The sequence below is a fragment of the Pipistrellus hanaki genome, assembly GCF_964339955.1.
Source record: "Pipistrellus hanaki genome assembly, chromosome: 12".
Taxonomy (NCBI): domain Eukaryota; kingdom Metazoa; phylum Chordata; class Mammalia; order Chiroptera; family Vespertilionidae; genus Pipistrellus; species Pipistrellus hanaki.
In genome coordinates this window covers 53,643,062-53,666,682 of record NC_140514.1, presented here as the reverse complement: position 1 = coordinate 53,666,682, position 23,621 = coordinate 53,643,062, and the positions used below count along the sequence as shown (strand labels likewise).

The 23,621-nt window shown below is 39.3% G+C and overlaps 1 protein-coding gene across 1 annotated transcript in view; it reads right to left on the bottom strand.

The window, feature by feature from the left end:
- The window catches only part of LOC311630856 (testis-specific gene 10 protein-like), a 220,543-nt gene that overhangs the window by 77,146 nt on the left and 119,776 nt on the right, over positions 1 to 23,621 (bottom strand). The window contains exons 3-6 of the mRNA XM_084900345.1: positions 12,405 to 12,620; positions 5,678 to 5,743; positions 3,950 to 4,117; positions 3,430 to 3,585 (exon numbers count right to left, since the gene is read on the bottom strand). Of these exons, the coding sequence (XP_084756471.1) occupies positions 3,430 to 3,585; positions 3,950 to 4,117; positions 5,678 to 5,743; positions 12,405 to 12,620 (606 nt within the window). The remainder of the gene's footprint in view (positions 1 to 3,429; positions 3,586 to 3,949; positions 4,118 to 5,677; positions 5,744 to 12,404; positions 12,621 to 23,621) is intronic.

Here is a 23,621-nt window from a genome sequence, read left to right as displayed (position 1 = left end):
ATTGTTGAATTTGTCTTCCATTATTTTCATCCACCTTATGACCATTTCTCTGAATTCTTTCTCTGACAGGTTGCTTGCCTCCGTTTTGTTTACTTCCTTTTCTGGTGATGCCTGCTTTTCTTTCATATGTGGACTGTTTCTTTGTTTCCCCATGATCTCTCTTCTCCAGGTATCTGGTTATGCAGTTCTCTCCTTCTCCCAAGTGAAATCTGACATTTCTGTGAGGGAGTGTAGAGCTCCTCTGACTCCACATGCTTGTGCCAATTGGTGTTCTTGGGTTCACAGCTGTCCGGTGGCTCTGGATCTGTTTTTGTTTGTCAGTTTATGTTGTTCATTATATTCCACAAATAAGTGAGATCACGTGATATTTATCTTTCTCTGACTGACTTACTTCACTTAGCATAATACTCTCCAGGTCCATCCATGCTGTTGCATAGTATTCCATTGTATAGATGTACCACAGGTTTTTAATCCCCTCATCTGCTGATGAGCACTTAGGCTATTTCCAAATCTTATCTATGGTAAATTATGTTGCTATGAACATAGGGTTGCATACATTCTTTCTGACTGGTGTTTCTAGTTTCTTGGGATATATTCCTAGGAGTGGGATCACTGGGTCAAAAGGGAAGTTCCATTTTTAGTATTTTTGAGGAAACTCCATACTGCATCATTTTCCTCAGTGGCTGCATCAGTCTACATTTCTACCAGCAGAGCACGAGGGTTCCTTTTTTCTGCATCCTCACCAGCACTTGTCATATTTCTTCTGCTTAAAAACAAAACAAAACTGCCCATTGATTATAAAGCAAAGTATAAACCCCTTGTAATGCCCAGTATACAGGCTCTACCATACAGTCCAGAAACAGGTTAACTACACTGGCTCATAGATCCAATTCAGTGAGCCTCCTGTTTTTTGTAGATCTATATAAGCTGATAATGTTTTTACATTTTTAAATGGCTTAAGGAAATCAAAAGAAGAAAAATATACCATAAGAGATAAAATAATATGAAATTCAAATTTCAGTGTTCATAAATAAAGTTGTTATAAAACAGTGAAAGTATTCCTTTGTATTGATATATCATTTATGGATGCTTTTGCAAAACAAAATAGTGCTGAATAGCTCTAACTGAGTTCATGGCCTGCGTGGCCCAAGATATTTATTACCTTGGCCTTCACAGAATGGTCTGCAGACTGCTGCTCTAGTTCAATCTACCTCTCAAGTGTCAGCTCCCCCTTCCTCACTGTCATACACTTTTGATACTAGTGTTTGACTGAATCACTTACCTGCGATTTTCCTACCTTATCATGTGCCCCACATAATTTCTTTAATCTAAATGTTCCTTCTTATCCCTTTCAAAATAATAGAAACCCCATTTATACATTCCTCAGGACTCAAACTCTATATAGCTTAGTAAATATTTCCTGATCACCATAAAGAAAATACACACTCATTTAATTTTTCAATATCTTTAGACTATTTATGCTAAACTAACAAAAAATAGCCACCAAATACACACAATATACCTTATCTCCCAACAAGATTGTAAACATAGAAAATAGTATCTGTGAATGTTTTTAAGCTGTGTTCCATGGGATTCCATGGTTTAATGAGGCAATTGAGTGGATCACAGCAGCTTCTCATTAACCATTTTACACTTCAAATCTCAACATAAAACTGTCTGAAGAAAAGGAATAGGCAAAATTTTGAAAATCACTGACTTACAATATATGCAAGCAATTGTAGGATTTTCAAGGCAGAGACTTCAGTAAAATAATCTCACATTTTACACACAAGAACACAGGCGCCTCATTTAAGGATTTTCCAGCCCCTTAGCAGTCCTGGCCCTATAATCAAGTATACGTACACTGACTCAGGTTTCATGCTACAGACACAGACACCAGGGAATTCTGATCAAAGCTCAGTAATCACCCCCACACACACTTCAGACACCAGGGAATTCTAATCAAAGCCCAGTAGTCATGCCACACATTTAGAAGTGGTAGCTGCTATTTACTAATAAACTGCTCAAAGTAAAAATAAGAAAGCTAATTATGGGAGAAAATATCAGGTAGCATCCAGTAGTTAATAGAATGTTTTACATTTTAAGTATAGTAAAATCTTAAGATACTACTGAGAAGAAATAAACAAGATTGAGATTAGAGTGAAAGAAAAGAGTATTGTGATTTAACCAAAAGGATTCTATAGTGTACTACATGTTCTGGGCATTTATTTTATACTAGTAGCCCATGCACACGAATCTGTGCATGGGTAGCTCACTTCGACTTGCCTCAGCTGGCTCACCTCCGTTAGTTGCTCACTGCAGCATGTAACTCGCTGCCCAGCCCTCCTGTAGCACTCTGCCCACTGCCCTGCCCTCCTGTACCTCTCTGCTGCTCATAGCTGGCTGCCCTGCCCTCCTGTAGCTCTCCGCCCTCCTGCTGCTGGTCATTACACCTCACAGTGTAACAACCATTTGCATATTACCTCTTTATTATATAGGATATTAACATATATGCCCAGATACATCCATTTCCCCGTCTGCCAATTCATCTATAACAATCTAAATTAAATGGAATAGAGCAGACCCATACAGGAGTCAGAAAATCTGGACTGATTCCTGCTATTCTTGGACAAAGCAGTTAACTGTATTAGCCCTGCCTTGCCATACATAAAATGAAAGAAACAGGCTATATAATCGTGGTATTCAAAGCTACTGTAGTTATTTTATAAAAGGTGATTAAGTTTCACTTCAAACTATAATAAAACCCACTAAGTTGAACTTTAAAACTTAAAAAAGACCAAACTAACAGTGTCTCCATCTTTATCATTTTTTTTTCTCTTAAGAGTAGCAAGCCCATCACCATGCATAAAGTTGATGTAATTCTTAATTAAATTGAATATGTTTAAAATAAATTATGTTGGCAATATATGGGGTTTAATATTTGTGGAATAGAGAAACTTTTTGGTTAATAAAACTATTAATTTTAAGCAAAAAATAGAGATAAACTATAAACTGATTTTACTCTCTGAAATTAAACAAATTCTATGGCAGTTTCTAAAGTGACTGATAATAAATCAAAATGATATGTCACTATTTTTTAATCTCCAAACTCAAATATTTTTCCTTAAACTCAATCCTTTCATTGAACATTTTCCTCATTTCTTATTAAAAAACAAAACAAAACAGACTATTTCCCAAAACAAAACAGACTATATGACCTTTTACAGGTATGGGGATAACATACATGTGTGTGTACACATATACTGTATGGGAGATATATTTCATTAAAAATATCTTAAGAGCGAAGGCATTTCTGAACTGATAGTTAAATTAATTTGATTAACAGACTTAAGCATACCTAAAGAATTACATATCTCTAGAGTTAACTGTTATTACTTACATATTTTGTTTCCTTATAAGCAAGTTTACCTGTTCATAAAGAAGAAAGGTCTTGTCTCTCTCAGATGTAAGAACCTTGACATTACCCTGAATTTCTGCCAAATGACGTTCATATTTTTCCAGCATGCACTTAAGTTCTTCACGGTCTCGCGTGGTCTTCAAAAGCTCTGCATCACAGTGTGTAGCCTATAGTTATTAGATAAGAAATGTGAAGCTCTTCTTTGCATGATAGCCATTCATAGTCTCTACTTAAGCAACCATGACAATATAATGAAAGGAAATAATGAAAAAAAAAGTTTAAAAATCATCTCACTTTTAAACAGCTTCTTCCAAAATTGTTCCATATTTATCTGATTACCTCCCAACCAGGATTAGTGCTAAGGCTAAAGAACCAAATTGAAAGATCCACTGTCCATCAAAGAGACATTTGTCCCGCAACCTCTTTGACAGACCAATCAACCTGAACTGTTCCCAGATTAGGTAAATCAAAGAATAAAAGTTAGTGTTGGAGCAACAAACTCCAAAATATTTATAACTTTCCAAAACTTACCCGGGAAGATGGTGACATGCGTCTTGGACTTTTAGATCTATTTCTAATCATCTTTCTCAAGTTTTGAGCTTCACTCTTGTAGTAATCTTTGTCTGCTTCTAAGGTCTTGATAAAAGAATCAAGTCTGGAAGGAGATTTATTTTGTGCTTTTTCAGTCTCTAAAATTAACTTGCCAAGGAGAAAAAAAAAATTAAGCCATTATTTCAAGCTAAACTACAGCAACATTTTCTACATGAATCCTTAAAAATAATTAATGTGGTATTTTAAAAATAACTTTTAAAAATTATACTTAAAAAAAGCAGTTAGATATCATTCCTTTCCAGTATTTCTGAATGTTCTACATTTTTATTTAACTACAAGTATTCATATATTTACCCAATAATTTTGAAAGAAATAAGGTAAAGAAATTTCAGAGGCCAGAAATGTCCGAAGATGTAGTTATAAATCCTAAAAATAAAATTTCTTACAAAAACTTGTTTAATTTTTTTCAATAAATGTCCAAGGAATTAATAAATTAAAGGAATGCTGGATTTCTATACTTTTTTTTTTTTTTTTTTTTTTAAATATATTTTATTGATTTTGTACAGAGAGGAAGGGAGAGAGATAGAGAGTTAGAAACATCGATGAGAGAGAGTCATCGATCAGCTGCCTCTTGCACACCCCCTACTGGGGATGTGCCCGCAACCAAGGTACATGCCCTTGACCGGAATCGAACCCGGGACCCTTCAGTCCCCAAGCCGACGCTCTATCCATTGAGCCAAACCGGTCCCGGCTGGATTTCTATACTTATAAGAACTTTCAAATGCATTCCCATTCAGTTTAGTGTATTTAGAAACATTTCCTTTATAACATTTATTTTATCAAAGCTGTATTGGGAGAAAATGACAAATATACTTACAGATAAGTTCTTCCAAATTATTTTAAATAGTTACATTAAAATGCCTAAACTGAAGTTTTCATTTCATATTGTTAAATTAAAAGACATATTACTTGGAATTAAACAACAAAATTTGACATAATAGATATTTCTTACTAGGAAAAAGAAAAGTAAATGTGTAGACAAATGCATCTTACATGTTGAGAATTAAATTACTCACAGTTACCATTTTAAATCAATTAACAGCAAAGGGCATTAGTAAAACTAACCAAAAGTTCTCTAGGAGAGCAAGGAGTAATAATGAAATGGAGCAAGAACAGCATTGCTCTTACACATGGGAGTACCCTGTGCATGAAGCAGAGGGCTGACTGTAGACACAAATATTTTGCTAGAGGCTTAGTGCACAAAATTCATGCATGGGGAGGCTGGGGTTTGTGGGGAATGGAGGATCCCCTTAGTTCAGCCTGCAGCCCTCTCCAATCCGGGACCCCTCAGGGGATGTCCAACTGCCTGGAATAGGGCCTAAACTGGCAATTGGACATTCCTCTCATAATCCTGGACTGCAGGCTCCTAATCATTCACCTGCCTGCCTCCCTGGTTGTCCCTAACAGTCCCCCTGCTGGCCTGATTGCTCCTCACTGTCTCTGCGTGCCAGCCTGATCACCCCTAACTGCAACCTCCCCAAACTGGTCGTAGGTAGCCATTTTGTGAGGGTGTGAGATACCTCTTTATTAATTAGGATTGTTCACAAAATCATGAGAGTCGGAACATACATACAATTTTTTGTAGTTTTATTATGCTAACAGAATAAAAATTATTCCTGAATATATATTTAAGAAAAATGTACTTACATTTCTAAGTCTTTTTATTGTATCTTCCAATACTATTATATTATTTTGCTGGCAAATGAGTTCAATCTGAAAATCAAGCCAGAAAAAAATTATTGGGATTTTAAATACATAAACTGATTTAACTGGGAAAAGAGAATAAAAAAAGCAAGCCCCTTAAAAATAAAAACATGCAGACAGTGAATATTTTACAAAAGAAACTATGTTCTACCACTTTATGTGTACTTACTGTTGCTGATAAAAGAACCTAGGATGATATATAACAGTTCCTTTAAATTACCTTATATAAAACATTGATTATAAATTACTCCCCACAAACTAGAAAAAAATTTAATGCTAATTATAATCCTGAAGATGATAATGTGGAAAAAATAAAAAAATGACTAGGATTTTTCAAAAAAAATATGTTTTGTTGATTTTTTTTTTTTTTACAGAGAGGAAGAGAAAGGAATAGAGAGTTAGAAACATTGATGAGAGAGAAACATTGATCAGCTGCCTCTTGCACACCCCCTACTGGGGATGTGCCCACAACCAAGGTACATGCCCTTGACCAGAATCTAACCTGTGACCTTTCAGTCTGCAGGCCGACACTCTATCCACTGAGCCAAACTGGTTTCGGGTTGACTAGTATTTTTTAAGTTTTTCTAAATCACCATGGTCACAAGTGGTTGTCTTTTCCTCTGAACTCTTTAATAATTTAGTTCAATTTAGTTCAATTCAACCCACAAAAACCTTTTTAATCAGATTTATGATATCAAACACACCCAGTGCCACAGTATAGTTCTCCGTAGTTATATATTTAATATATAACTAAACTGTATGTTCCTAGAGGCCAGTGACTATGTTTTTATGCAAAGCTGTAAAGCTCTCTACTAAAAGTTGGCAAGTTAGTTTAATAATTTATTTCTCTCTTTTTTTGCAAAACCAACAAGGTGGCTAAATCTTCCCTCAGGACATCAAGAAACCTGTCTGTGACAACTGGGAGAATGGGTTGAATGCAATGGAGTGTGTATTAAAAAAATGTGAATCAGTCAGATTCACTGACAAAAATGACCCTTATTTGTGTGACTTCATTGAGACACAGTACCTGAATGAGCAAGTAAAAGCTATCAAAGAATTGGGTGATCACGTAACCTCACCCTGCATGCCTGATCTGATGCGCCCACGGCCTCCACTGCCTCCTGCTACCACCACTACACGTCTCGCCCCACCTCGCCCCACACTCACTGCCAGTGCTTCCCCTCCAGCAGCCGCAGCCAACTTGCTTTCCACTTTCCTTCCCTCTTCCTTCTATGCTGTCTTCAGTCTTCACTTCTCCCTCCCTCCGCATATGCAAATTAACCACCATCTTTGTTGGGTTAATTTGCATAATCACTCTGATTTGCAGGTGGGTGTAGCAGAGTGGTGGTTAATTTGCATATTACTCTATTATTAAGTAGGATAAATTCATACACAAACATCCTAGAAGCAGATAGAAGGAAATGAATAATATATAAACTGAGGAAGATAGATTACATTTAATTATAGCAAGGTATGATTATGGTAGACACACACACACACACACACACACACACACACACACTAATGGCATAGTGCATAAAATTTGTGCACAGGGGATGAGGGGGGGCCCTCAGCCTGGCCTGCACTCTCTCCAATCTAGAATCCCTCTTGCAATCCAGAACCACTGGCTCCTAAGCGCTCCCCTGCCTGCCTGCCTGCCTGATGGACCTAACTGCTCCCCTGCTGGCCTGATGGCCCTAACTGCTCTCCCTTCCTGGTCTAAACCCCCTAACTGCCTATGTGCTCTCCCTTCCTCTCTGCGCCTTCAGAGCCCAGCACAGGAGTGCTGAGAGCTCTCTGCCGAGGCCCCACCCCTGTCCTGACGCCCCTCTCCAGGCAGGGTGGCACTTCAGGCCTGCGCACATCTCCACCAAAGGGGCTGCCCGGGCAGCAGCCTCATGTCCTGGTGGCGCAAGTCCCCGCCCTCATCCCTGCCCAGGAGGTCCTGCCCACGTGTGCCTCCGTCAGGAGTGGCCTCTGCCATTGAGTCAGTGTGACATTAGCACTGGGCAGGCCTCTGCACACCTTTGCTGGGGGTAGAAGTCCCCGCCTCTGTCTCCACCCACCACCTCCTGCCTGTTGACTGGTGGTGACTGGGACACCATTAGGACCAATTAGCATATTACCACTTTATATATATAGGTGTATATACACTAGTATAATACACACACACACACACACACACACACACTAATAAAAGAGAAAGATGCAAATTGACTGTACCTCCATGAAGCCCACCAACCAATCAGGAGTGAGTATGCAAATCGACCCAACAAAAATGGCAGGTTAATTTGCATGCACAGGCACTGAGCAGCCTGGGTCCTGGAAACATCCTTAGACCCAGGACGCTCTAAGCCTGTAGATCCATGTGTAGGTCCTTGAGTGGCCAGGGTTCTAGAATGCCCCTGGCCAGAAGTGGCCTACAGGTGCTGGTGCCAAGCAGCCTGGATGCCAAGATGAGTGACCAGGGGCACCAAGCAGGCTGGGTCCTAGGACAAGCATCTGGGCCACCAAGTGCAAGTGGCTGCAAGGCGGGATGGGACCTTCTGCCCCACAGCCACTTGCATATGTGCCTGTGCCAAGAAGCCCGAGTCCATGCCCCCAACTCTGAGGACATAGTGAACACGGGCCACTGGGCTTAGGGGCGTGCCCCCAGTGGCTGGGGACATGCCCCTAGCCCAGTGGACTGTTTTTGTCTGTTTTAGTCACTACTAAACCAGACAAAAACTTCTGCCCTCACAGATCTTACATTATGGTCGAAAAGAGAAAAACAAAAGATACTAGGTAAAATATATGTCAGATAGTGAGTATGTTATTTTAAAAATATATAGAAGAGTCAATATAGCAGTGTAGCTAAACATGGTAATCACCTCCTCCTATCACCATATCAAAATTAAAACTAAACCACAGAACAACCATCATTCAAAACCACCTGAACAGAAGCCCTACAACTAGAGAATTAAAAAAGCCACATTGAGCCCTAACTGGTTTGACTCAGTGGATAGAGTGTCAGCCTGCAGACTGAAGTGTCCTAAGGTTCAGGTTCAATCAAGGGCATATGCCAGGCTTGTGGGCTCAATCCCCAGCAGGGGGCAGGCAGAATTTCCACATGTGAGTTTAATAATTTCAGTTTTAGGTAAATCCTAGCTCTTTTATTTTAGACATTTTTCCATTCCTGAAACTCTCCTTTTGATAGCAGAGCATTTACCCTGACAGAGTAGTCACTCTCTCTACAATGCAGACCCTAAAATCTTTTAAAACTGATGACTTCTAAATTGGGCACTCTCTTCATGGGATTTTAGCCAACGAGATGCCCTGAGCCTGGGAAAAAGTGCAGTAAATTCTTAATTTGAAGAAAAAGCAGAGAAGGCATAATAAAACACTGATCCAGCATTTTTTAATTTTGAGTCTAAACTCAACCTACCATTATAATGTAAATAAAGAATAATTTTCTTAAAGAAAGTAACAATGTAAACAAAAGAATTTATTGAAAAATGTTTAAGATATTCAAGCTGCTTTTAAATGTCCTTCAAATCCTTTATTAGAATTCATGACAAGATAAATAACTCACAAATTAAAAGCATATCATTCTTATCTACTCTCTTGATTAGCTGTGCTAAGAACCTCCCCAAGGAAGCATTGGTAAAGAAGATTGTGTTCTTACATTAAAAGAAAAAACATAACAATTTAAATAGACTTTTCACTAATATAAGTAAGTAAGTCTTTACTTACTTAGGATAAGTAAGTAAAGACTTAAAGTCTATAGGATAAGTAAGTCTTATCCTAAAGTCTATAGGATAAGTAAGTCTTTACTTATCCTTTCTAAATAACTGTGGTAACTGCATATAAACAAACACCAACCTAGAGTTCATTAACTGGGCTCTTATATTTCAAATTACTATAACAAATAATGCCTTTGATAACACACATGTTTTCAGCCTAATCATTTAATTAAGTGCTTTATCATATGCTACTGACAGGAGTATATAGTATGCTACCGAGTACATTAAAAGGGTGTTTAAGAAATAACAGGGCCCTAGCCAGTTTCGATCAGTGGATACAGTGTTGGCCTGTGGCTAAAGGTCAAGGGCACATGCCCAGGTTGTGGGCTCAACCCCCAGTAGGGAGTGTGCAGGAGGCAGCCCATCAATGTTTCTCTCATCATTTATGTTTCTATCTCTCTCTCCCTCCTTCTCCTTTTCACTCTCTGAAATCAATAAAAATATATATTTTTAAAAAGTAAATAACATGTAATAACACTTAGCTTTGGGAAACTATATTATCACAAACATAGTTTACTAATTTGGTGACTAATAAAATCAAGTCAAGCACATTCACACGATATTTAAGAATCCAATAAGTTGCTTTTCAGCTTTCAAATCCACTCTGTGTTTTGCTTATAAACCATCAGGCAGCAAAATGAAACAAAAGGTCTTCATTTTATACTAGTGTTGTTATTCCCAGTTTCTAAATTTCATGGCAGAGTATTAAATCTCAGTCAAGAGAGATGTTACCAAAATGTCAAGTAGCTACAGCAATTAGAATAATGTGCCAGTGGCATAGAAACAGCAAATGAATCAATGAGACCAACCAGCTCAGCACTGTGTCCACACACATTTGTGAATCCAGCAGCTGCTAAAATGGCACTTCAACTCAGTGACTAAAGAAAGCACTAGTTGACCCTACCTCATACTAGAACAAAAAAATTTCAAAGAATTATAGCTTTTGAAAAAATTTAGAAGAATCAAAAGATAACTTTAGAAAATATTCTTGTAGTTCTGAAGTGATAAGGCCTTCCCAACCAGAGTCAACATATGGCGAAGTACACAAGGATTTTCAGGGCAGTGAAACTACTCTTTGATAGTACAATGGTGGACACATGTCATTTTACATTTGTCCAAACCCACAGAACGGTCAACACCAAGAGTGAACCTAAATGTAAACTATGTAAAAACTAGAGACCCAGTGCACATGAAATCGGGCTCGAGTAGCTCACTTCCACTTGCCTCAGCTAGCCGCCCGCCTATTGCCGCTAGAGCTTACTGCCCCACCCTCCACTGCTAGTAGTTCTCCTCCACTCATAACTCTCTGCCACTAGTAGCTTGCATGCCACCCTGCCTGCACGAGAGCTGCTGCTCATTTGGTTACTGTGTTACGGCATCACAGCCACAGACCTTTTATAGAAGAGATGACGTGTCTTGTCGGTTCATCCATGGTAACATATGCACCATTCTGATAAGGGATGTTGATGATGGTGGAGGCTATGCATGTGTGAGGGCAGGGAGTATATGGTAAACCTATATACCTTCTGCTTAGTATGAATTTATTTATTTATTTTTATTTTATTTTATTTTTTTTAAATATATTTTATTGATTTTTAACAGAGAGAAAGGGAGAGAGATAGAGAGCTAGAAACATCGATGAGAGAGAAACATCGACCAGCTGCCTCTTGCACACCCCCTACCGGGGAGGTGCCCACAACCAAGGTACATGCCCTTGACCGGAATCGAACCTGGGACCTTTCAGTCTATATACCGATGCTCTACCACTGAGCTTCGGCTGAATTTATTTATTTTTTAAAAATATATTTTTATTGATTTCAGACAGGAAGGGAGCTGGAAAAAGAGATAGAAACATCCATGATGAGAGAGTCGTTGATCAGCTGCCTCTTTCATACCCCAAACTGGGGTTCGCGCCCACAACCCAGGCATGTGCCCTGACTGGGAATCAAACTGTAACCTTCTGGTTCATAGGTTGACACTCAATCACTGAACCACACCAACCAGGCAGTTTTGCTATGAATTTAAAACTGCACTAACAAAGTCTATTCAGATTTTTTAAAAGGGAGAAGGAACATCTAAAATAAAACAATAAAAATATTGATGCCGAAACCAGTTTGGCTCAATGGATAGAGAGTCGGCCTGTGGAATTGGGGGTCCCAAGTTCGATTCTGGTCAGGGGCACATGATTTGGTTGCAGGCACATCCCCGTAGGGAGTGTGCAGGAGGCAGCTGATCAATGTTTCTCTCTTATCGATGTTTCTAACTCTCTATTCCTCTCCCTTTCTCTCTGTAAAAAAAAAACACAATAAAATATATTTTAAAAAATATTGACAACTATGACTACAAAGAAATTTTAAACTTTGGTTAAAAATACTTTTTCTAAAGTGTGAAGTATATAGTGGATGTGATACAAACAGAGGGAAAAAAGAATGGAGATACATGCATCTTGTTTGTAGCTATCTGTGTAGAGAGAAAGATTAGGGAGAAGGAGAAATGTTTGACATACAGAAAATTATTATTGCTTTAAGTTTTTACCATTACACATCTTATTTAGGAAATTTTCTCAACAAAAATTTTAAAAGAAAAAAATGTAAGATAAAAAACAATTCATAGGACATAAATTTAAATATAATGTCAAATCTAAAATTTTTTATATGATATAAGAATGTCACTTTTTCCTTTGTATTTAATAATTACATGATATTTAAAGTAGAATTAAAACCTTGATTAATAGTCATATTGATAACTATAATAACTAGAATTATTGTAGTAATTTCACAATATATATATACTGAATCATTATGTTGTACACCTGAAATTATTTTTAATGACATATGTCAATTATACATCAATGTTTTAAAAAATCCTATCAGTGGTAAGTCTAATACCTTGGCTTCTTCAAGTTCCTTGTCGGCAGTATCCACCACAAAATTTTTCTGTTTTTCTAATTGCTTTGCTAGTTGGTCAATTTTAATCAATTCTTTACAAAGGTGCTCATTGTGGATGGTTAAATTGTCTATTTGATTGCGTACCACCTCCTTATTATTCACGAGGTTTTTAATATATTCTTTCAAGGCATGATTTGTCTGCTTGAGATCTTCAATCTGTATAATAAGAAAGAAAATAATCACATTAAAATATGTCCTTGGCTTTCCTTTGAGTAGAACAACTAGATGACTGGAATTGGAAAGGTAGGTTTGCTTCCCTGGCAAGAAGACCTAACCATGTACGTATCTTTCTTTACTTTATGAATTTTGTGCCAGGTGAATACTTTCCTTATCTGAAAAAATATCCTATCTAATAAAAGAACAACATGCAAATTAACCATGCCTCCACTATAGCCACAAGCCATGTCCACCCAATCAGGAGCGAGTATGCAAATTAACTGAACCAAGATAGCTGTGGCCACAGAGAGAGCAGGAGGCTTGCGTTTCCCCAGCAATGAAGGAAGCCAAGCTTCCGCACACCCTGGAGGGCCCAGGCATCCACTCAAGGCTACAAAGTTTTAATTATAAAAGATAAATAAATCCCAGATACCAGGGCCTCCACTTGGGTTGCTGGGGGGCATCGCATCCCACCACAGGCCCCTCACCCAGGCCGCCCCATGCCCCAGGGAAGCCCCACCCTGATCTGGGACACCCTTCAGGGCAAACCACCCGGCCACCAACCGAGCACCGGGCCTCTATCCTATCTAATCCTATCTAATAAAAGAATAATATGCAAATTGACCATTACTCCAACAAGATGGCTGCCCCCATGTGGTCAAAGATGACTGACCCCATGTGAACACAAGATGGCCACCACAAGATGGCCAGCAGGGGAGGGTTGGGAGGGGTCAGGCCTGCAGGGGAGGGCAGTTAAGGGTCACCAGGCCTGCAGGGGAGGGCAGTTAGGGCAAACAAGCTAGCAGGGGAGCAGCTAGGCAAACATCAGGCTGGCAGGGGAGTGGTTAGGGAGTGATCAGGCTGGCAGGAAGAAGCAGTTAGGGGCAATCAGGAAGGCAAGCAGGTGAGCAGTTGGGAGCCAGGAGTCCTGGGTTGTGAGAGGGATGTCCCCGATTGGAGAGGATGCAGGCTGGGCTGAGGGACACGAATTTCTTGCACAGGGCCTCTAGTGCTATACAATTAAAGGCTAATATGCAAATTGACCAAATGTCAGAACAACTGGTCACTATTATACGCCCTGACTACCAAGGAGCAGACACTCAATGCAGGAGCTGGACCCTGGTGGTCAGTGCCCTCCCACAGGGGGAGCACTGCTCAGCCAGAAGCCAGACTCACAGCTAGCAAGCGCAGTGGTGGTAGCTGGGACTTCTCCCACCTCTACAGCAGTGCTAAGGATATCTAAGTTGTTAGTTGGACATCCCCTAAGGGCTCCCGAACTGTGAGAGGGTACAGGCCAGGCTGAGGAACACCCCCCCGCCACCTGAGTGCATGTATTTTGTGCACCAGGCCTCTAGTACAAATAAAAATCAAAAGGTTAAGATCTGTATCTTCCAAGACAATTTACAGTTTAATAAAAAAGGACTTAATTACTATTGATTTTTAACCAAACTATTAAAAAAATTGCCAGATATTTATATCTGCAAATAAAGAAAACACAGTCTTAAAATTATTTAATTATAATAATTAATATAATTAATAAGCATTCTTTTTTTAAATATATTTTATTGATTTTTTTACAGAGAGGAAGAGAGAGGGATAGAGAGCTAGAAACATTGAAGAGAGAAAAACATCAGTCAGCTGCCTCCTGCACACTCCCTACTGGGGATGTGCCCGCAACCAAGGTACATAACCTTGACTGGAATCCAACCTGTGACCTTTAAGTCTGCAGGCTGACACTCTATCCACTAGCCAAACCGGTTTCGGCTTAATAGGCATTCTTTACCATTAAATTTATATTTATTATTATAAAAAATCTGCTAATTCTTTAGAAAAGTCCTTTTGAACATATCAATAACTTACTTGACTAAGCTAACTATCAGATCAATCAAGTATTTGCTGATTAACACAGAGGACCACAGCTTTCCTTCTCAGCCCACCTTCAAACCATCAGGTGATGAAGAAAAGGGCCTTTCTATCATGAAGGTGTCCAAATGCCTTTAAAGGGGAAAATGCATTTATTAGACTCAGTGGTCTAATATGTTGTATTTTATTGTATGTTGAGAGCTATGTTAAATTCCAAAATAAACAAAGCTAGGTTAGGTACTTGCCCTCAGAGAGCTTTTTACTTGAGAAAATACAAACATAATATGTTAAGTGACACAAAGGACATATCTATGAGATAAAGTAGTAGAACAAAGATCCTTTCCCATAATATTTGACTCTCATTATATATTTAACAATATTTATTGAACACCTACATATTCAAGGCACTGTTTCAGTACACCCTGGAATGTGCGAAATGACAAATGAAAAAAGTCTTGTTCTTTAAAGAGTATCTAAAATGGCTAAATCCCTCATCTAACTCTTAGATCTAACATTATTCTTGCTCTGACCTTGCCCTTTTCGAATAATTATAGAGATAGTTCTTTCTAATCCATGAAAATCAACAGTTCTCTTTAAAAACTTTAATCTTTATATTTAATTCATCACTATATAAAAAAAATCTTAAACATTATGAGTTATATTTATACTACAATGGCACTTATTATACTCAATACATACCTAGAAGGACCATAAAATCGAGCCTACAACCCAGGCATGTACCCTGACTGAGAATTGAACTGCAACCTCCTGGTTGATAGGTTGACCCTCAACCACTGAGCTACACCAGCCGGGTTCCCTTGGGCATTTTGTAAAGCACACACTAACTTGTCATATTTAGAGGTAAAGAGTTTGAATTATCAAATCCTGGAAATAAGAAAAATGTGGAGAATAAAAAATAAAAAAAAGGAAACGGCAAATGCACATATCTCCTTAGCTAAGTCTTATCACACTGGCCTGAATTTTTAGCAATACACCCCACTCTATTATTCTCGTTTGGCCTTCTTCTATACACAGCTAAAATTCTTTGAAAATGAAAATTTGAGGCAACTCCTGTAATCTACGGTGCTTCGTCACCTTGAGAATGAATAAGATGAAAGAATGCCAGTTGTAATCCCAGTCCTACAGACCTGTCTGGCCTATCCATCATCCCCTATATACACTCAGGAAACAATCTCACTAAACTCATTTAAAAACCTATATTAAGGAAATTATTGAAAATGTGATATACTGTTACTGAACCCTTTTTTATGAGAATCCTCAGAGAAAACTGTTAGTTCTTTTGGATATTTCAGAAAAACATGTAGTTCTTCTGGATACCCGGTTTGTTCCCATTCTGTGGACTGTGAATTATTTACAGTCCACAAAGGCAACTTCCTTTTCACCTTTGCCTCTTAGAAGTGCAAAGCCAATCTGGAGCACTAATGCAGAAGTCCGTGCAATGAATCTGTCTGCTATTCTCATCTCACACTTTCACTGTTTATTTCCCCCTATTCTTATTACTACTTTCATTATTAGTATTTTTAACTATAGGATGTGGGGTAAATAAACAGATGAACTTCATTTATCTATTCTATGTATCTTTCTATATTTGCTCATGATTTCTGAGTGACTAGAGCACACTACAGATGCTGGCGAACCATCCACTGCACCAGGAGAGATTAAATGCTTCTCCTCTCTGTGTTTTCATAAAGCCTTTTTGTTTTATCTTAGCATTTTACAAGATATATTATAATCATTATTTTTATTTCCCTGTTCCTTCCACTAAATTATAAGCGAGTTTAAATCGACTGTGTCTCTAATTTCTTATTCAACATAATTCTCATTTTTGTATCATTATATTTTTAGCACCTAGCAAATTACTGTTAAATGAATAAATAAAACAAATGAATTATAAGTGCATAAACTCTTCCCTTTCCTCTGACATCAAGCTCTACTTTCAAACATTTCCAAGACACAAATACTCTGAAAGAGGCAGTGTAGAAAGGATGTGGGCTTTGGACTAAGTCAGGCAGATTTAAATCCCACTGTAGCCTTTACCAGTAACTTAACATCAGGCAATTCCATATTTTATTGATCCTAAGAGGTGCATCCTGATTTCAGAAAAAAAAAAATAAATAGAAGCCTCTTGAGTCTTATCTCTTAAATGGAGATATTATCTACAATTTGCTGGGATGTATATAAAGAGATATTAAAATTCAAGTAGAGGAACCAAGATGGCAGCATAAGTAAACACCTGATCTTGCTGCTTTGCATAACCACTTCAAAACTACAACTAAAAGACAACAGATATCATTCCAAACCACAGAAAGCCTGGATGAGAGGAATTTATACAACTAGACGGAAAGAGAAAAGCACACTCAGACTGGGAGGAGGTGCGGAGGTATGGAAGTGAAGTGTGGAAGCACAAAAGCGCTTGGAAACGGGCAGGCAACTGAGTACGCTGTTGCCTTTTTCAATTGGGAGGGAGGTACAAGCTCCTGACTGCTCTGAACTCCAGTTCCTGGTGAGAAACTGGGGACCCACACTCATACAGGGAGAAACTGGGCTGTCTAGCATCAGGAACGTGATGGTGGCTTTCTCTCAGAGATGCTTGCAGTAAGCATCGTTCCTCCACAATACCTCAGGACACAGAGGCCCAGGGACCTCTTCGGGACAGGGCTGGACAGCCATTGCTGTTTGCTCTGTCCTGGTGATTCTCCGAGACTCACTCTACCCAACTTACAACCCCACCCAAGCTGTGTGCAGAGGCTTTTGCATATGAATGGCCTGGCCTTTTGCAGTCTAAAATCTAACATACTGCAGCTGGATCAGAGAGCCCCAGAGCCTCCAAAAGAAGGCCCACAGCTGGACTGCAGCTTGCATTGCTTCACAGCTGGGCCTCGTCTGTACACCTCCAAACCCTAAACAAAGAGGAGGAATCTGCAGATCTCTCTGTAACTCCTGCTGGGTGGTCTCAGGCAGTGGCTGACTTTGCACCTCCTTGGAGATCCAAGAGCCAGTGCACCCAGTGGTCAGAGTGAGACCATCCAGATTACAACTCTTCACATCCATAAGAGACACGCTCAGGGGGCAGACTCCGTGAGCGCCAAAGCCCCACTGAAGCAAGTCCTGCCCCATAAGGGTGCTTCCAACACAGAAGTTCTCCCAACATAGACACAACTGATCCTCCCAGCCAATTGGCCTGTTGGTCAATTCCTCCCAGTGATACCAACAGCAATCAAGGCTTAACTACAACAAGACTGTGCACACAGCACACAAAAGGGTGCTTCAAGAGCTTCCACTTCAGGTAATTAGGGAAGATGAGCCACTGGGCCCTATAGGACACCTAGCACACAATGCCACTCTATCAACACAGGGAAGCAGTAAAAATGTGGAGACAAACACAAATGAAAGAAGTGGAGGAAAGCAAACTACTGGATATAGAGTTCAAAACCATTGTTATAAGGTTACTCAAGAATCTTCTAGAAACCTTCGAAAAATTTAGTAAGACCCTAATGGATATGAAAAAGGAACAACTAGAATGAAATTAAGCATACACTGAATGAAATAACGAATAATATACAGAGATCCAACAGCAGACTAGAGGATGGCAAGAATCAAGTCAAAGATTTGAAATACAAAGAAACAAAAAACACCCAACCAGAAAAGCAAAAAGCAAAAAGAATCCAAAAATATAAAGATAGTGTAAGGAGCCTCTTGGACAACTTCAAGCATACCAACATCCAAATTATGGGGTTGCCAGAAGAAGAGAGAGAGCAAGATATTAAAAACCTATTTGAAGAAAGAATGACAGAAAACTTCCCCTACCTGGTGAAAGAAATAGACTTACAAGTCCAGAAAGCACAGAGAACCCAAAACAAAAGGAATCCAAAGAGGACCACACCAAGAGACATCATAATTAAAATGCCAAAAGCAAAAGAAAAGGAGAGAATATTAAAAGCAGCAAGAGAAAAACAGTTAGTTGCCTACAAGGGAGCACCCATATGATTCTAAGGTGATTTCTCAACAGAAACTATGCAGGCCAGACAGAAATGGCAAGAAATATTCAAAGTGATGAATAGCAAGAACCTACAATCAAGATTACTCTACCCAGCAAAGCTATCATTTAGAATTGAAGGTCAGATAAAGAGCTTCACAGATAAGAAAAAGCTAAAGGAGTTCATCACTGCCAAATCAGTATTATAGGAAATTCTTGAAGAAGAAGAAGAAGAAGAAGAAGGAGGAGGAGGAGGAGGAGGAGGAGGAGGAGGAGGAGGAGGAGGAGGAGATAAAAATATGGACAACAAACACATATCTATCAACAAGTGAATTTAAAAAGCAAGTGAATAAAAACTCTGATGAACAGAATAAACTGGTGAATATAATAGAATCAGGGGCATAGAAAGGAAGTGGATTGACAATTCTCAGGGGAAGGGGGTGTGGGAGGTGTGGGAAGAGATTGGACAAAAATCATACACCTATGGGTGAGGACAGTAGGGGGAGGTAAGGGCAGAGCGTAGGGTGGGAACTGGGTGGAGGGGAGCTAAGTGGGGAAAAAAGAGGAACAATTGTAATAATCTGAACAATAAAGATTTATTTAAAAAATAAAAATAAAGTTCAAGTAAAATTTCTGGTAGGTAATAGGTAGTCCAAAAAGTAGTTTTTCTAAACAAACAAGGAAACCCTTTTATTTTACCACTAGAGGCCCGATGCACAAAATTCATGCACTTGCGGGGCAGGGTCCTTCAGCCCAGCCTGTGCCCTCTTGCAGTCCAGGAGCCCCGCAATTGATCGCCCCATAGATGGAGGCCCCACCCACTGCTGCCGCCTGGGTAGCTCTTTGAGGTGATCACAGAGCCCCCTGGCTGGTGGCCGGGGCCTCCCTCTGTGGGGCAATTGTGGGGCGATGGCGGGGCCCCCCCAACCAATCGCATCACACCCGTCTTAGTGGGGGCAGTCAGTGCTAGGTCGCCATTGCACCCGTGACCCAGGCGGGACCAAGTGATCAACAGTTCAGCCCACTGGCCAGTCCCCGCCCACCCAAGCCTGCTGCGCACACAGTCTGCCATTCAGTTGTCCTTCGGTTGTTTTGGATGGTACAGGCCCTGGCTCTTTATATATTAGGATAACTGAAGAACAGGAAGTTGCAAACATGTATAGAGAGATCTTATATAACCTTAACCTAGTTTCCCCCAAAGGTTACATCTTAATTATAAGACAATGTCAAACCCAGAGATTTTTACATTGGTATAATATGTGCATATTATTCTATATGGTTTTATCCCGTGTATATTGTAACTACTACCTCAATAAGATATAGAACTATTCCATCACCTCAAAGATCGCCCTCCTGTAACACCTTTAAAGTCACATCCTCTCCCTCCCCATCTTTAACTATCTTTTGGGGGACAGGAAATAGGATTATTGGTAGATGTAAAGGGTGGTCAGCCTGAAGCTATTTGTCTAGGGGGCCATGATTAAGGATGTATTTGATTCCACAGTCATCTGTGATAAGCCGCTTGTCAGCCTCCATACCTTCAAATTCATCCACATTAAACTCAGTAAAGCCTTCTTCTTCTTGGAGATGTGATTCTTCTGGTGGCCAGGGAACTTGAACCTGCCCCTGTGTAAGGCCTCATTCACATGGTCCTTGTTCTCAGCCTGGTCTAGAAGGAGATGATGACTTGGCCAATATGGACCCTGGCCTCTGGCTTTCCAAAAGCATCCAGATAGACTGGGAACAGACTGAGGTCAGAGTGAGTGCCCAATGGGAAGGGCTGTCTCCAAGGTCTCTTAGGGCAACCCATATAAGCAACAACAGTCATTGCATATTGGGCTCCCATGGGGAAAAGAGCATATTTGGCTTAATTGTTTGTAGACCATCCTTATCTCTTAGAAACCACTAATCTCTATAATTTCATAATTTTGAGAATGTTATATAAATAAAACCATGTGATACAGATCAGTATGTGATCTTCTGATATTGGCTTTTTCTCTCAGCTCAATGCTCTTGAGATCTATCCAAATTAACAACTTGGATCAATAGATTCCTTTTTACTGATAATTAATATTTCATACTATGGCTTATGAAAGTTTACTCATTTACCAATTATGGGAAATTGTAGTTGTTTCCAGTTTGGGGTGATATCAAATAAAGCTGCTATGAACAATTAAATAGAAGTTCTTGAGTGGACGTAAGTTTTCATTCGAGGTTGTATGGTTAATGTAGGCTTATTTTCCTGGAGTGGCTGTACCATTTCTCATTCCCACTGGGAGTGTATGAGTGATTCAGTTTCTCCTCATCTTAGCCAGCATTTAGTCCTGTCACTATTTTTCATTTCAGCTGTTCTTATAGGTGTATATTATTTCATCATGGTCTTAATTTGCATTTCCCTGATGTTTAAATGGATAAATATATTTTTGTGTTTGTCAACCATATATCCTTTTGTGAAATACATCTTCATGTCTTTTGCTTATATTCTAATTGGATTATTTGCTTTTTTACTGTTGAGTTTTGATGAATTTTTCATGTGTTCTAGATATGATTCCTTTGGCAGAAATATGTGCTGTAGCTTATCTTCTCATTCTGTAACAGGAGCAAAGGACTTAAATGTTATGAAGTTAAAACTATCTTTTTCATAGAGCAAAGGACTTAAATGTTATGAAGTTAAAACTATCTTTTTAAATTTACTTTATGAATCATGCTTTTGGTATCATTTTTTCACCAAGCTCAAGGTCCTGAATATTTTCTCCTGTGTTACCTCTACCTAGTTTTAAATTTTACATTTAACTCTATGATCAATTTTGAGTTAATTTTTGTATATGGTATAAGGTTTAGAACTATGCTTATTTTCTTTCCCTAAAAGATATCCAATTGCTCCAATGGTGAGACTCTCTTTGTTCACCATTCTCTCAAAAATCATTTGGCTATACTTATGCAGGCTATTTCTGGATTCTCTATTCTGTATAATTGATGTATGTATCTATCTTTTAACAATACCATAGTCTTTATCGCTATGGCAACATATTAAGTTATGGAATCAAGAAGAATGACTTTAATTCCCAGAAAAATACAACCTTCCAAAACTCAATCAGGAAGAATATAAAAACCTCAATAGGCCAATAACTATGGAGGAAATTGAAGCAAGTCATCAAAAACCTTCCAGCAAATAAAGCCCGGGGCCAGATGGCTTCACAGGGGACTTTTACCAAACATTCAAGGAAGAACTAAAACCTATCCTTCTCAGAATATTCCAAAAAATTCAAGAGGAAGGAACACTTCCAATCTCCTTCTATGAACCCAGCATCACCCTAATATGAAGACCAGATAAAGACAACACAATGAAAGAGAATTACAGGCCAATATCCCTCATGAATATTGATGCCAAAATCCTCAAGAAAATTCTAGCAAATCAGATCAAGCAGTACATCAGAAAGATAATATATGATGACCAAGTAAGATTTATCCTGAGGTTGCAAAGATGGTACAATACCCACAAATCAATAAATTTGATATATCACATAAATTCAGAGATGAAAATCATATAGTCATATCAATTGATGCAGAAAAAGCATTTGACAAAATCCAACACTCTTTCTTGATAAAAACCCTCAACAAAATGGGAATAGAGGGATCATACCTCAACATAATAAAACTCTTATATGACAAACCTACAGCCAACATCGTACTCAATGGTCAAAAACTACTAAAACAATTTCACCTAAGAACAGGAACAAAACAGGAATGCCCACTCTCACCACTCCTGTTCGACATAGTACTGGAAGTACTTAGACAAGAAAAAGAAATAAAAGATATCCAAGTGGGAAAAAAAGACAAACTTGTTATTATTTGCAGATGACATGATACTGTACATAGAAAACCCTAAAGACTCCATAAAAAAATTATCAGACTTAATAAATGAATTCTGCAATGTAGCAGGATACAAAATTAATGCCAAGAAATCTATGGCATTTTTATACACCAATAGAGGTTCTGTAAACAAAATTCATGCACAGAGGGCTTGGGGGGGATGGAGAGGGGCGGAGGAGAAGGGTACCCCTCAACCCCAGCCTGTTTCCTCTCCAATCTGGAACCCCTCGAGGGATGTCCGACCCTAAACCAGCAGTCGGACATCCCTCTCATAATCCAGGATGGCTGGCTTCTAACCACTCACCTGCTTGCCCCCTAACCATTCCCCTGCCAGCCTGATAACCCCCAACTGCCCTCTCCTGCCAGCCTGATCACCCCCAAATGCCCTCTCCTGCCAGCCTGATCACCCCCAACTGCCCTCTTATGCCAGCCTGATAGCCCACAACTTCCCTCCCCTGCAAGCATGATAATCCACGATTGCCCTCCCCTGCTATGACCCACCTCCTCCGCCAGGACTCGCCTCCTCCACGCTGCGCAGAGCCCTGGGACCCCGCGGCCTCACCATGCTAAATGGCCAACTGGCCCTGCCTCCACTGTGCATGTGGCCATTTTGTGGCGGCTATCTTGTGACAATGTCACACAAGGGTGTCATGCGAGGGAGTGATGCCACGTAGGCTTTTATTATATAGGATAGTGAACTTATAGAAAGAGAGAATAAAGAACAATCCCATTTACCATTGCATCAAAAAAGTAAAATACCTAGGATTAAACTTAACTAAGGAGGTAAAAGACCTGTACTTGAAAAACTACAGGACACAGAAAAAAGAGATAAAGATATAAACAGATGGAAGAACATACCGTGTTCATGAATTAGTAGAATCAACATCATTAAAATGTCCATACTACATTAAAATACCAATGGCGCCGAAGCTGGTTTGGCTCAGTGGTAGAGCGTCGGTCTGCAGACTGAAGGGTCCCAGGTTCGATTCCGGGCAAGGGCATGTATGTTGGTTGCGGGCACATCCCCAGTAGGGGGTGTGCAAGAGGCAGCTGGTCGATGTTTCTCTCTCATCGACGTTTCTGGCTCTCTATCTTTCTCCCTTCCTCTCTGTAAAAAATCAATAAAATATATTTATAAAAAATAAAAAAATAAAATACCAATGGCATATTTCACAGACTTAGGAACAACTCTTCAAAAATTCATCTGGAATAAAAAAAGACCCCGAATAGCCACAGCAATCCTGAGAAAGAAGAACAAAATAGGAGGT